Raw genomic sequence first — 15,611 nt, forward strand, 5'->3', positions numbered from 1 at the left:
GGCACTCTTGTACTGGAATAAATGTCCACCTGGGGAGTTATGGCAGTATAAAAATATCCATTTAAAGTTGTGGCTTAGTTTATACAGGTATAACTTTTTCATGTAGACAAGCCCCTTATTAAGATGTGTAGTTTGTGGGGGAAAGTACTTGATTAATTGTACCTATATGAACTGTGTCTTAAATTGCATGTAGAAGAAGCGTTTGCCTTCACTTGGAAAGAACACCGAGTCACTTGGAGAACTCTGGTTAGGGTTGCTGCGATTCTACACTGAAGAATTTGACTTCAAAGAATATGTGATCAGCATTCGGCAGAAGAAACTACTAACCACCTTTGAGAAACAGTGGACATCCAAATGCATTGCCATTGAAGGTACCTTTTGTTGAATTTCTCTTCTGTTATGCAACAAAACCATGAATACGTGCTTGGGGATCTGATCTCCCATTGATGCACAGGATCTTTACATGGGGAACTTCCATTAATGATGATGAGACTTTGGTTTGCAAATCCTACAGCATACGTAAATGGGACAATAGACCCCTAACTTTTAATATTTCTTCTGTACATAATTCACATCTATTGCAATCAATTGATACACCCATTGCAATCAATAACCAAAAAATTGCTCTGCTCCCACCTATAGGTATATGTAATAAGGGACCATACACATTTAAATAGATACATTAAGTGAGAGAATATTTTATGCTGCAACATATTTTGCCCACTCTTGGATATTTTTCTTCCTTCCCTTAGATCCTTTTGACTTGAATCATAATCTTGGTGCTGGAGTCTCCAGAAAAAGTAAGATATTTATTCCTACTACAGAGCTCTTACTAATTTCTAAAGCAAAGTGCCTTTCTTTTGTCTTCCAATGATTTTATCTTCTCTTCATTAGTGACCAATTTCATAATGAAGGCATTCATCAATGGGAGAAAACTGTTTGGTACCCCATTCTATCCAATCCTGGGAAGAGAAGCTGTAAGTTCTCTTTGTGTCTTAAGCTTTAGTATAGTTTCCTTTCCTATATCTATCAGTGGTGCATTCTCTTGGCTTCTTTCAAATGTGTGTGACATGCACTCATGCATAAACTGAATAAAAAAGGTACAACTGGATAGAAGGCTGAGTACTAGGCATATAGAAACAGACCAGCAGGTATTTTCAGCATTCTCAGAGAAGGGAGCTATGTAGTAGATCAAACCCTTTGTAATAGTAAGTACTGCACTGGCAACTTCCCAGAAGCACCTGAGTTGTATGTAGATTTTTATAACTTTTTTTATTTAAAAAAAAGAGTACACACATAACTGTTAGGGGGCTTATTCCTTCACCCACTTACTTCCCTGGTCCTTCTCGCATGAACAGAGAGCAACAATACCCGAAGTCCAAAGGTGCAAACAATTCGATGTTTATTGGGGTGAACTTCCAGCAAGCATGATTCCAGTTTCCTTCCTTAGTATCCTCCTTCCCAGCTCTGACACCACAGAGCCTTACACCTGTGTCCCTGTTCCCATTCCTACCCTTAGCCAAACATGATTCCAACTTCCTTACTCCCATTCCCTGTTCCCATTTCCCCCTTTAGCAAAACATGATTCCAATTTTCTTACCCCCATTCCCTGTTCCCATCTCCCTTACCCACATGCCCATGCCCACCCCCACCCCCACCCATCCCCTTCCTCATTGACTACAGATTATATAGTGAAACTTGAGTTCTGCTTAGCTATACCTTAACCAATCATTTTCCTGAAATTTAACTAACCAATCCTAACATATTGTAACATGATTATGTAACCAATTATATCCCACCACCTTAATTAGTTTACACCCAGCAAAATTAATTATACAGCAGACAGGAACAATCACAGAACCAGACAGAGATTATACAGACAAACAATAGCAAAGTGGGAACTACAAAGACAAGACAACACAGAAGTGAGGATTTCACATCCCAGCTATTGATAAGTGAGTTCTTGCCAGACAGGATGCTATCAAACTAAGTTTCCTTTTACATTTTCTAGGCACTTCCCTTTCTCTGGAGGTGATAGGAATACAATCCTGTCCTGATAGTGCCTAACAGCCCAATAGCACCTTATTTCAGTGTGACTAGTTTGGAATGTGAGGATGTGACTGTTCGCTTCCCAGCTTATGGCTGCCTCTGCTGCTTAGCCAAAGGCCTTAGCCTAAGAACAGGGCCTCAGACTGTCACAGTAAGAGAAGGCCCTTACACCAGCAGATAGTGATTTTGATTCTTTTATACCTCTATAATTAGCCAAGTGATAAGAATACACCTCAATTCTTAGAGTATAGGCCTTTACAGACAGGCATGAATATCTATATCCTAACAATAACCATTATCATTGTATTTTATTTGATAAACAAATAAAATTTGCTTATTGCTTGAGTTCCTCAGCAATAAAAATGTGAAGCTGATGAGCTTTGTTCTTGTCTTAGACTTACAGACAGGGAGCAGCATTTGGCTCTCCAGCTATGTGCTAAGCAGCTCTAATGTACAAAATACATCATCAAAAGGGAAGAGAATCCTAGATTTTATCTAGGAGCAAAAATTGAGTGTGAATCCTTAAAATAATGATCAATACTAGTTTTCTTGCTAAAGCAGTCAGAAGACTTTTTGCTTAATCAGCTTTAAAACACACTAAAAGCTTTAAGAACTTTGGTGATAGTCTGAATTAGTTGCTAAATAGAAGGAACAATCGCATCAGGCTTTGCACATACCCAGTATTATTATTTTCTACACTCAGTGGTAATGACTGGTTGCTCATTAAGAAAATAAACTTTTCAAGCCTAACCAGTAGAATGTGTACTGTCCACTGTAAACCACTATCAGAAATCCATTCCCATTAAGCGATCAGTATTTCAAAGAACCTGTGCTTGCAGACTGATGTTTACACTCCAAGGAAGGGTCTTAGCTGAAACACCTGTATCTTAGACAGAAAACAAACAACATCTTTGAAAAACCTTGAAATAATACAGGGATGGGCAAACATTTTGGTCTGAGGGCCACATTTGGGTGGGGAAATTGCATGCAGGGCCACGAATGTAGGGCTGGGGCAGGGGGTTGGCGTGTGGGAGGGGGTGCGGTGTGCAGGAAGGGGCTCAGGGCAAGGGGTTGGGGAGGAGGAGGGGTGCGGGGTGTACGAGGGAGCTCAGGGAAGGGGCTTGGGGTGCAGGAGGGGTGCGGCGGGGGTTGGAGGCTCAAGGCAGGGGGTTGAGGTGCATGGGGTGCAGCAGGAGGCTCAGGGCAGAGAGTTGGGGCGCAGGAGGGGTGCGGCTTGGGGCTGAGGGCAGGGGTTTGGGGTGCACGGTGTGGCAGGAGGCTCAGGGTAGGGGGTGGGGTGCAGGAGGGGTTCGGGGTGCGAGCTCCGGCCTGGCGTTGCTTACCTGGAGCAGCTCCAGGGTGACAGTGGCACGCACCGGGGCTAGGGCAGGCTCCCTGCCTGACCTGGCCCCACGCTGCTCCCGGAAGCAGCTGGCACCAAGTCCCTGCAGCCCTTGTCTGCAGGTACCTCCCCCAAAGCTCCCACTGGCCACGGTTCCCCGTTCCTGGCCAATGGGAGCTGCACAGGGCGATGCCTGCAGGCGAGGGCAGCACGCAGAGCCTGCAGCCCCCCTTGCCCCGCTCCCCACCAGGGACCGTAGGGACGTGGTGCCGGGAGTGGCACGGGGCCTGCAGCACCACCGTGTTGGCAATCCTATGGGCTGTAGTTTGCCCACCCCTGAAATAATAGCTAAGCAGGTGGCCAGATGGGATTATTTAGATAAGAAGGGATTTTCAAAAGCAAGTGAGTTAGGAGTGCAAGTTCCATTGATTATTAATAGAACTTGTGCTCCTAAGTCACTAAGTCCGAAGGTTGAAAATCTCAACCTTACTGTTCGCTTATATCTTTAAAAAAAACAAAAAACCCCTCACCTTCAAAATCTGCAAATTGGACATATAACTGGTATATGTAAATAAATATGGCTATCACAATTACCATGGTCCTCCTTCCTCCACTCTTTCCATTTGTTGGTTATACTCGCTTGTATTTTGTCTTAGCTTGCATCATATGCTGTTTGTGGGAGGGTCTGTCTCTTGCTCTGTGTTTAGACAGTGTCTAGCCCAGTGGGTGCTGATCTGATTGGGGTTTTTGGGTGTTGCATATATACAATTAATAAGTAATAAATTAGCATGTTAGACTTAGTTTTTTGTGTTTGAGGAATAAAATGAACTAAGTGTATGTGTGTCTGTGTAATAACCACTTCACAGATTATTATTAATCAACTGTCTCTCAAGCAGCATCTGAGTTTATTGTTTGCAAGGGCATTCAACAAGATGCTCCAGTACCTAAATGGAAATATCTTGGATGTTCTTCAATTTGCAGTGGTCTGTCCCAAGGTTTCATCCAACATTTAACAGAAAAGTTGGCCAAGTCAACATATGCACCCTAATTGTGCACCCTAACGTGAGGGAAATACTATGAATTATGGTATTATAATGTTTTATTTATTCAAAGCACTTTAATAAACAACTAATCCCCACACCTCCAGATCACACCCATTCATACAGATGAGTTAAATGATTTGCCCAAGTTCACAATGGGAGTCTGTCCCAGAGCTGTGATTATAACAGGGGAGTTACTACGTTCACTCCTGTAGATCAAGCTGCTCTCTTTATAAAACACATATTTTGGCTTTAACTTAGAGTAAGTTAAAGGCTGCGTGGAGTCTGTCATAGAACGAACATGAGAGAGTAGGAAATGAAAGCATGCCACCCCACTTTAGGTCTTTGGGACAATCTGATTTATCTGTCCTCTCTGGCTGTTGTAAATTAATAAATGAATAACTTCTGTAGTGTAAAAGTCTGATACTTGTCTGCAGGAATACTTCTTTGATTCCAAAGTGTTGACAGATGGGGAGCTGGCACCCAATGATAGATGCTGTCGTGTCTGTGGAAAAATTGGTCACTACATGAAAGACTGTCCGAAAAGGAGAAGGTGGGTAAAATACATGAAGCAGACATCTTAAATTAAAATTTATTTAATTCCGATCATCATATTAACTGAGGAGGGCTTGCATGTTCAATGCAGATAAGAAAAACATATTACAGAGAGTACAGTGTATTTCTTATCAAAGCTTCCCATTATCCTTCTTAAGAGTCCATTGACCTCACCTTCCCACCCCCTTTTTGCCTTGCCCAAGCTGTATGACTAACCACAACCAATTCCCAGTGCTCTCCTGAAAGAACGTGCACACACATGCATGGCTGAACTAACAAGATATGTGCTAAACACCAGTATTATCATCTGCTCTTCATTGCAAGCAGTCCTGTAGCCTTTGTCAATACACTGTCTATTTAGATTGTAAGCTTTGGGAGGGGGGGCTACGTTTTACCACATGACTTTAAAGTGTACAACTGTATAAACTATTACAGTGGATTATTGTATTGCTTACGATGAAAAAACAGCACAGCTTAAAGAAAGGTTGTTTCTTATTCCTCACATTAATTCCAGTTTGCCATTTCTTCTGTCAGTGCTCAGCTGCTTTGTGCTGCACCCATCAGTGCTGTTGCTGGGCCAGGACCAGGATGCTAATGTTTTCTTCCTGAGAATACCTTGTGTTGTAGCACCTCCACCATCCGACAGAAACTGAGTTCGCTGGTTTCAGAGCAGCAGCCGCGTTAGTTTGTATTCGCAAAAAGAAAAGGAGGACTTGGGGCACCTTAGAGACTCACCAATTTATTTGAGCATGAGCTTTCGTGAGCTACAGCTACGCTGTAGCTCACGAAAGCTCATGCTCAAATAAATTGGTGAGTCTCTAAGGTGCCCCAAGTCCTCCTTTTCTTTTTGAGTTCACTGACTCTACTACAAGCTGTTCCTCAACCAGCCCAGGCTCTGGAAAGTGTTTCCCTGTGGGCTCTGGGGTAGTTGCGTTCCAGGACATATGTTGGTCCTGATATTCCTTCCTGGGCATGGGAATTGTAGAATTGTACAGATGATGTTTTGGCACCAGTGTTAATAAACTTCACCATGTAGGCTGAAGAAGAAGGAGAATGAGAAAGACGATGAAAAAGAAGTGAAGGAAGAGGATAGAGAGACTAGAGAGAAGAGATGTTTCATCTGTGGGGATGTGGGACATGTTCGAAGGGATTGTCCTGAATTCAAACAAACTCGACAGAGAAATAACAGCGTGCCAGGTAAACAAGCGGTCTCATCTATAACGGTTTCTGTTGTTGTCATTAGAAAGTTCTGAGGCTATTCTATTCTATTTGGGTTTCTACACCGCCCTCCTCAGCATTACACCTTCTCACATTTGCAGCACAAGACACCCACTGTCTGTCAACACAAGCTTCATTTTAAGCACCTCTTTTCTCCAAAAGGGATGTTGCTCAAGCTTTAGAATCTTTGGACCAGATTCTTGAGTCCAGATATGCTGAGTTCATCATAAGACACAGTGAATGGATGGAAAAAGGTATATCTAAGTCACCTTTCCACTCTCTTGATCCTGGAAAAGTTGGGGAGGTATTTTGGACCCCAGCATAATTTAAAGCAACCTAAGCGCTGCTGTAAATTATGCCACCAGGAACGGCTATTGAACGGTCTGCTTTGCTGGCTAAGGATTTAGCATGTTAGGCTATGCCGCTGGCCTACCCACCCTACACCACGTTGGAAGGGCCAGGATTGGCTGGTTTAGAGTCAGCTGCACCAGCTTAATCCCTTTTGGGTATTCCCCTATGTAAACAGAATCCTGAAGTATTTTATGCTGCATGACCAGCTCAAAGCAGCCACAACGGGGGGCAGGGATCCTAGCTCTTGTTCATTGAGACCAAACTGGGGGTCGTGACCCCTCAGGGGGTTGTGAGGTTAATATGTGGGCGTCGCGAGCTGTCATCCTCCACCCCAAACCCCACTTCACCTCCAGAATTTATAATGGTATTAAATTTTAAAAAATGTGTTTTTAATTTATAAAGGGGGGTTGCACTCAGAGCCTTGCTGTGTGAAAGTGCATTCCATTATAGTGAAGACAGGAAGGGTATGGCGGTTTAATTAACACTAGATTTTATTTGTCTCTTCTCACAAATAAACATACTTTTAAATTATATACCTTTTTCTGTGTTGAAGTGCTTTATAGTTGGAGGTGGGTCTAAGATGTAAAGTTGAAATCCAAAATCCTTTAGAGTGCAATGGTGTTTGGATCCAGGGTTTTGGTCATACACCTCTCTTAAATAATATCATCAGGCTCCCTTGCATATCTCTTTCTGAAATGATAAAGTGTAGTTTCTCACTGTTTGGCAAGAGTGGGTTAAGGAAGGATCCTTGGGACATGACTGAGTGGTCTGAAGGGGCCCAACAGCATAAAGCAGTGAGAAATTAAGTATAGTATGAGTATGGGGACTGGGAGTGAGGAAAGAACAAGAAGACCAAACAGGGGTAGATAACCAGAGGAGCTGGGAAGGAAGAGTAAGGAGGAAAGTGTTGGGAGATGATGTCTCTATTTGGGCTTGTCTATGTGGAGGCTTAGTGCGCAGCAACCCAGGATGTGACTGTACAGCGCGGTAGCCTGATGCACGCTATGTTACCATGTGGATCCTGTTACCCTGCATTAAAAGTTCCTTAATACATTTTGACATACATCAAAGTGCACTATGGAGCTTAATGCTCAGAAGCAGTGTACACATGACCAATCAGTGCATGGCAAGCTAGCGCACTACAGATTTACACATATTTATTCTGCACTAAGTTTCTGTGTAGACAAGGTCTTTGAATGGGGAGAGCGATATAGCTGTGCTGAAATTGTGATGGGTCCAGGCCTCAGTTAGTCTTACTACAGCCCTGCTCTTTAGCCAGCACACTAAATATCATGGACTAGTTCTTTGTATTGCCTGTATATATCATTCACAAGACCACTTACAGTATCCCTTGGTAAGAGTTTGTGTCTTTGTCTCTCTGTGACATTACAAAGTGCTGTCACACATTGTTTTGACAATACCAAATTCTATGAACCCACAGAATATCTTGCTTTTTAGACTAGCAAAGAAAAAAATGCTAATTCTAATTAACTGCTGTAATAGAATGTTCCACATGCTGTCTGCTGCTTCATGGATCTCTCTGAAAGTGAAGGTTCTGCTGTATGAGGCAAAAATACCGTTAGAGTGGAGAGGTATTTAGAATGAGACTTCCTATGCTGCGATTTGCAGAGGGAGGAATGGGGATCAGTGGTTTAAAATTTCAGAAAAAATGGCAGGCAGAGCAACCCTTACATAAAACAGTGATTGACATTAGAATAGATTTTTTAAGTGTCTTAATAATTTACAACAATTTCTGCCTGACTTGCCTAAAAACCATTATGTAAGTAGTCTAGTTTCTAGTCTTAGTTTCAGAATATCATATTTGATTCCCCATCCAAAGTTTTATAGTTAAATGCCTTTCATTCCCTGATTGATGCATTTAATAATAAATGACAATACTTCACATTTATGTAGTGCATTTCCTCTTGAAAGTGCTTTGCAAACATTAACTCTCCAGCATCCCTCTGAGTTAGGTAAATATAATCCCACAAAGGCCTTGACTAAAATTTTCAAAAGCACTTAAATCATTTAGGAGCCTAGATCCTATTTTAAAAACTGACTTTGGAGCCAAAGTCTTATTGAAAATCAAGGAGTTAGGTTCCTATGTTTCAGAGTTGCTTTTGAAAATGTTTACCCCATTTTTTGCATTAGGGTTTTTTGGCAAAAATTTCCCAATGATGCTAATGCTGGTAAAGTTCCACTGCTGGTAGCAATTCTTGAAGCTCTGATTTAGACGGGGCTTCCATGTCTTCTAGATAAGGAGTCTTGTTTACATGAGCATTCATATTGCTCAGAACAAGGTTAAACGGCCAGTTGTGTTGCACTCATTGCTAACACCTGTTTTCATTAATGGATAAATTTTCTGCTGTAGACAAGGCTAATGAGATTAAGTGATATACCTAAACCATACAGTGAGTTTTGATTAGAACTCAGGAGTTTCTGGCTCCTGGTCCTTTGCTTAGTGTTATTCAAGATAGTTAAGTCCATAGCTGACTGCGAAGAGTTACAGAGGGATCTCACTAATCTGGGTGACTGGGCAACAAACTAGCAGATGAAAATCAATGTTGATAAGTACAGAGTAATGCACATTGGAAAAAATAATTCCAACTATACATCCAAAATGATGGAGATTTAATTAGCCATTACCTGTCAAGAAGGAGATCTTGGAGTCATCATGGATAGTTCTCTGTAAACATCTGCTCAATGTACAACAGCAGCCAAAAAAGCTAACTATGTTAGGAACCATCAGGAAAGGGGTAGATAAGACAGAAAATATCATAGTACCACTACATAAATCCATGGTAATTCACACCTTGAATATTGCTTGCAATTCTGGTCATCCTATCTCAAAAAAGATATATTAGAATGGAAAAGGTACAGAGAAGGGCAACAAAAATGATTAGGAGTATGGAACAGCTTCCATAAGAGGAGAGGTTAAGGACTGGGACTGTTCAGCTTAGAAAAGAGACAGCTGGGGGGGGAGGGGGCATGATAGAAGTCTATAAAATCATGAATGGTGTGGAGAAAGTGAATAGGTAACTTTATTTACCCCTTCATATAACATAAGAACGAGTGGTCCCCCGGTATAATAAATAGGCAGCAGGTTTAAAACAAATGTAAGGAAATACTTCTTCACGCAATGCACAGTCAACCTTTGGAACTCATTGCCAGGGGATGATGTGAAGGCCAAAAGTCTAACTGAGTGCAAAAATTAGATAAGTTCATGGAGGATAGGTCCATCAGTCACTATTAGCCAAGATGGTCAGGGATGCAACCCCATGTTCTGGGGATCCCTAAACCTCTGACTGCCAGAAGCTGGGACTGGATGACAGGGGATGGACTGCTTGATAATTGCCCTGTTCTGTTCATTCCCTCTGAAACGTCTGGCAATGACCACTGTCAGAAGACAGGATACTGGGCTAGATGGAGCACTGGTCTGACCCAGGATAGCTTTTCTTAGTCTCTTAGAATGCATAGTCTCTTGATTTTATATTAAAACTTCTGTTTATGATATTTTCTTGTTTAGGTGCCCAGCTGGTCCGAAGCCTGGTAAATGCACAGCTAGTGGCAGGGTCAGTTCAACAGCAAGTGGAACGACCATTACGTACCAGACAACCGTCAGAATGTGTAAGTTCCAATTAGCTTGAAAGTTTTAAAATAAAATACTTTTAATTATAATGAAACCAGCAAACCTGGTCTGAGCTAGTAAAATGTTTGCACTAATTGCTCTGAATGACTTCTGGTTTTTATAATGACAACAGTGCATTTACTCAACAGTACCAGCTACTGAAACTGATATCTGGTTTGCCATGCATTGTCATTTAGAGACCGCTTGTGGCAAGCTTCATTCTGGGCAACCAGCAGTTCTTAAAGGCCGGCCTTGCTACCAGTCAGACTAAACTAAGAGGCTTTGTGCCTAGTTATCATAGAGATGAGCTCACTAGAAATACACATAGATAAAACTAAATCTGAACTAGAGCACAGCTCAACTCAGCCATGCAAGAGACTGTGAATTGGTGATTTTCATAATTCTGTCTCTCCCCTAGCTTAAAAAGATGAAATAAGTCAGGGCCTTTCGATGATCAGTTGGGATGGTGACCATCAGGGGCAGGTAGAAAAAATGGGAAGCAGAAGGGAAAAGAAGTCTCATGATAGAATACTCTATAACAGGTGTAGAGTCTTGGTAATATACCACCTCATTATAGTGATCTGCTAATATGGGTGGGTTACATGCCACCAAATACACTTTTACATTTTAAAAATGTCTATAGTAGTAAGTCCTCAGTTATATTTTTTAAAAACTTGTATAAGCTTTTAAACTAGAAGTTGTCTCTGCCAGTTCTCAACCCTTGCCTTCTCTTCCTGGTTTGATGAAACTGGCTGAGACTGATGCAGGAGTAACTGGAGTAGCAGCAGGGGGCAAGTGCTTTGCCTGTTGCATGTCATCCACCTCCACACTAAGGAGCCAATTTGTGGGCTGTCAATGTGGAAGAGAAACCTAGGGTTGGGAGAGATTTAAGAGAAGCGTTACTATTCTACTGGCTGCTGGAGGGAAGAACCTGCTGACCTAGATAGAGAGAGGAGCAGGCAAGGTAATTGACCAGGTGCAGGAACTCTGTAAAGAATTGTGCTAAGGGAGCAGGGAAATTGTCTCTTTCCTTGCCAGGCCAGTTCTTGGCATGCTCCTCTACCCTGTGGCAGCAACAAGCAGCTTTCCCTGGCTCTTCCCTACTCCTACATTTATCTGCTGTATGGGAAGAGCTTGGAGAGAGAAAAAAGACAGCCTGCTCATGCTGTAATAACTTCGCCTCATAAGCCCGGCACCAAGAAGTGGTAGATGAGGCTGGGTCTTTGGAATGACAATTTCTCATATGTTATTCTCAATGGTGGTGTTGTAGCTGTGTCGGCCCCCGGATCCTAGAAGGACAAGATGGGTGAGGTAATATCTTTTATTGGACCAGCGTCTGTTGGAAAAGTGTTCCAAAGCTTGTCTCTCTCACCAACAGAAGTTGGTCCAGTAAAATATATTACTTCACCCACCTTGCCTGTCTAATTTCTCATTAACAGGTTAAATAAAGATTCAAAAATTACTGGGTGTTTACTATGGAAACACTTACAAAAATGCATGTGGAGCTGAGAGCCACTCTTGAACTCTTTGCTGAGGAGGAAGGTAAACCTGTTGGGGTTTTGAGGGAATTAGTGACGTTCTGTGCTATAGAAGAAGAGGCAGGAAAGGACACTTCTGACCACAAATCAGAACCTGATGTTGGAGGAAACTAATAGTGGCTTAGGGCTGGCAGTTGCCCAGCATAACTTTTCAGACTGTGGGATGTGCCAAATGGCTTTAACAGGCCAAATTCTGCGCTGGTGAAAATGGAAGTCACTGGAGCTTTTTAATTTACACCAGCAGAGAATTTGGCTCAACATGTGTCAGAGCTCAGATAATGTGTTGGTGGGTAGCATTTGCATTCCTTATGAGGAGTGTTATACGTCAGGTGCTTATTAAAGAGAAACATTAAATAGCTAGTGAACTAATGGAAATACGTACTTTTTTTTCCCCTCCAGTCTGATTCGCATCAGTCATCTTACTCTCCACAGCCTCAGCAATTTACACAGAATTCCTCTCAACCAGCCTCTATTAACCAGGCTCAGCCACAGCCAATGTCCCAGTCTAAGCACGTTCCACAGCCACAGCAGGGTGCACAGCCACCCCATCAGGTCCAGCTGCCTTTGTTTAACTTTACCCAATCTCCCCCAGGTCAGTATTCCACCTTGCATAACCTGGGACTACTTCAGATGCACCATCACCACCAAATTCAGCTTCCCAACACTTCGTGGCCTATTCATGGGCCCGTTATTCATTCTGCACCGGGTAACCCTCCTCATTCAACAAATGTTCCATTTTCTATGAGGTCTGGCAGCAGCACCACCACAAATAACCAGAGCAGTGTAAGCTTGAATGATCCCAGTATCATCTTTGCACAGCCTGCTGCCAGGCCCATGGGAATCCCCAGCACTTCTCATGAGGGACACTGGCACAACCCCGTGACTCCAAACTCACTGGTGAACAATGGCACTGTGGGGAATTCAGGTAACTCTTCTCTGTTGTATCAAACATCTCACACATTTTGTACAAATGCTAAATGTTACAGAACCAATTAACTCTCTAAATCTGTTTTACCCTAAAGAAATGTGAAGTTTAAAGAACTGCGTCACTGACATTGGCTGTACAATTTTTCCAGAAAAACTACATAAATCTGGGTTGGATATTAGGGGTTGGTGGTCCTGCCATTAGCATCCACAGGAAACATGGTGGCACTTTCCAGTGAGAAATCCAGTAGTATTAGTGTTGGCAGAAGGAAGTGAACCTTTACATCAATGTAAAAAAGGCAATGTTAATGCACCAGTAAGGCTGAGAAATCAAGCACTCAGTTCAGAAAATTCCAATAATTAAATATGAACCTCAACCATAATTCTATGAATTTGTTTTCTCAGTTTATACCTTTATTATTATAATACATTAGACGCAAAAAGTTATGTTAAAAGAACATTAATAAGGTTGCAAAGTCACATCCTCAAAAGTTAGGAGATGCCAGAATTAAGGTTGCCCGTACAACCTTAATTCAGTCCCCTTATGCAGAGGCCGGCTTAGACTACATTATCACGTACTATTTTTCTATAGCACCAATGCCTCATTCAGTGCACAGGATGAATGGTGCCTCATTCAGTGCACAGGACACATGGTGTTAGTGAACAGCTATTCAATGTTTTTTTCTTCCTCTTTGTTCAATGTGTGATCCTGCCTTGATTACTGCACACTATTCAAACCCTATTCTGAAGGCAGAATTATTAATTTCCTCATGGACTTTTCTGTGGTGCTTATCACTATAGTGTCTGAGGCCTTCATGAACATTAATTAATCTTCACAACACTTTTGTGAGGGGACTGAGGCACAGAGAGATTGAAGTGAAAAGTTTCCACTAATTTTAGGTGCCCAGTTTGGGAGACCTAGGGCCTGAGTTTTCAGCATACTTAGCATTGTACAGCATTTTATATACTCAAGCACAGCTACTATTGAGTTCAGTTGAAGCTGTTAAGTGCTCAGCGCTTCTGCAAATCAGACCACAGGATTTCAAGTCAGATACCCAAAAAATGAGGAACACACAATTAATGACTGCCTCTGAAAAGTTAAGTGGCTTAAGTGGCATCACAGAGTTTCTCTGTAGCAGCGGCAGGGATAGAATCCAGTTCTCCAGGGCAGCATTCAAATACCTTAACCATGAGACGGTCCTTTCTCTTCTTGCAGCCCCTTGCCACATTCATTACACACCTTCCAGCTTTAGCAACAAATGAGGCAGAGGTTCTACAGACAACAGCCTCCTTTACTACACAACTCTGATTCATGCCTAGAGCACCATTCATCCTGTGTACTGAATAAGTCAGGGGTCCTGTGGAAAAAATGGTGTGTGATCTTGTAAAGACTCATTAGGGGGCTGTATTAAGGTTGCACAGGGAACCTTAAATCTGGCATTTCCTAACAATTTGAGTGCTTTCTTTTAATACTATTTTTTGTATATAATTTGAATTTGATTTTTCATTTTTTAAAATCTTTTCAATCATGTGACAACCACATGGTTCATCAGCAATACCAGTCTACGTAAATGCATATGTAAAAGCTTTTTTGCTTGAAGCAGTGAGAACTACATGAGAGTTGGTCTCTGATATCGCAGAAGGGTTGATACTATTAGTTTTATTAAAGAATATTTTGAAATTAATAAATATGGATCATTCATCTGATTTTTTAAAAAAAATGATATGTAATATTCTGTCTTCTGAAATTGTAAGGCAAACACACAAGAGGGCATTCAACATTAACTTTTGGAATGCCCTGACTTCTGAGTTCTTGATTTCTCATCCTTAATGTTCCAGTAATACTTGATTTGTGAATGGATTAGCATACGTACTGTATAGTACTTGAAGAGGTTTTTTAATACTTCTTTCTAGAATTATATATTAAGATAAATTGGTATTGTATATGTATTGTATTAAGTTTATTAAACGTACAAAAATTAGTAAAATTCCATCACATCACTTCTTTTAAGGATCCAGTTTTGTAATAGGATGATTGCCCTCAGGTCACACTGACATCAGTGATGCTTGAAGATTTTTTCAGGATTAGATATAAACATTGTTTTTAAGAACCTGTTAGAGTAACATACAGTACATCTAATTTATTTTTATACTGACAGGCAAGATTTTATATCTTGATACTAAGTGCTAATTCAGCTTCTGGCACCAACAAGCTAATAGTATTACATTAAAAATTGAGTTGTTAAGGTGACAAACAGTAGTTTTATGTGAAATATAATTTATTTATTAAGCTTTTAACTTCCCAAATCTGGCTGCTTTCAGTCCCACATAGTAATTTGTTGAGATGCAAATTGTATTTTATGACTGACTGTTTCATTATTTCATCTGAACTTTGCAATATGCTTTTCCCTTTCAATTGAAAAATAGATCAGGGTTTCCAAGGACAGTTTGGTAAAATGAACCCTCCTTCTGTCCCTTGGGACCATGGGACCCCTACCCATTTTCCTCTCCTCCGAGGAGTGTGGCCTTACAATATGCCTCAGAACTACATGCAGCAGGGAAATGCCAGCTATCCACCGAACAAACCTTTCTACCCTCAAGGTACTAGAATAAATAAAGAAAAGCTGTGTCTCTCTTACTGTTTCAGTGACTTAGAGGCTGATGAATCATGTTTCAAATACTTAGGTCCCCTGGAAGCACAATTTGAATTCCAACAGAGTCAACTCAACACTTCATCCTCACATAGTAGATCAATTGAAGTCTATGTTGGGATCTTTTTAAATGAGACTTTAAAATCCAAGATCCTATGTTCACTGCATGAGCACAAACATTCTATGGCACTTTCTGAAAGCATAGGGGTTTGCACTGCTTTCCTTGACCAGAATACCCCCTACTCCTTCCTGCCATCCATCCTTCTCTCCTGACTGTTGCCCCCAACAATAGAGCCACTTATATTTCAGTAGGGG

The 15,611-nt window shown here is 41.5% G+C and overlaps 1 protein-coding gene across 11 annotated transcripts in view; it reads left to right on the forward strand.

Moving 5' to 3' along the window:
• TUT4 (terminal uridylyl transferase 4) overlaps positions 1–15,611 on the forward strand; it is a 79,862-nt gene that overhangs the window by 60,071 nt on the left and 4,180 nt on the right. For 8 of the 11 annotated variants that reach the window (XM_048860248.2, XM_048860252.2, XM_075131843.1 and 5 more), the window contains 8 exons: positions 194–371; positions 753–800; positions 895–977; positions 4,869–4,984; positions 6,023–6,183; positions 10,082–10,182; positions 12,121–12,646; positions 15,073–15,246. In XM_048860248.2, coding sequence (XP_048716205.1) covers positions 194–371; positions 753–800; positions 895–977; positions 4,869–4,984; positions 6,023–6,183; positions 10,082–10,182; positions 12,121–12,646; positions 15,073–15,246 — 1,387 coding nt within the window. Of the gene's footprint in view, positions 1–193; positions 372–752; positions 801–894; positions 978–4,868; positions 4,985–6,022; positions 6,184–10,081; positions 10,183–12,120; positions 12,647–15,072; positions 15,247–15,611 lie in introns of those variants that run through there. The other 3 variants (XM_075131846.1, XM_075131847.1, XM_048860255.2) reach the window with 3 other exon arrangements.

This window comes from Caretta caretta, chromosome 8 (genome assembly GCF_965140235.1).
Source record: "Caretta caretta isolate rCarCar2 chromosome 8, rCarCar1.hap1, whole genome shotgun sequence".
In the NCBI taxonomy this organism is placed as follows: domain Eukaryota; kingdom Metazoa; phylum Chordata; order Testudines; family Cheloniidae; genus Caretta; species Caretta caretta.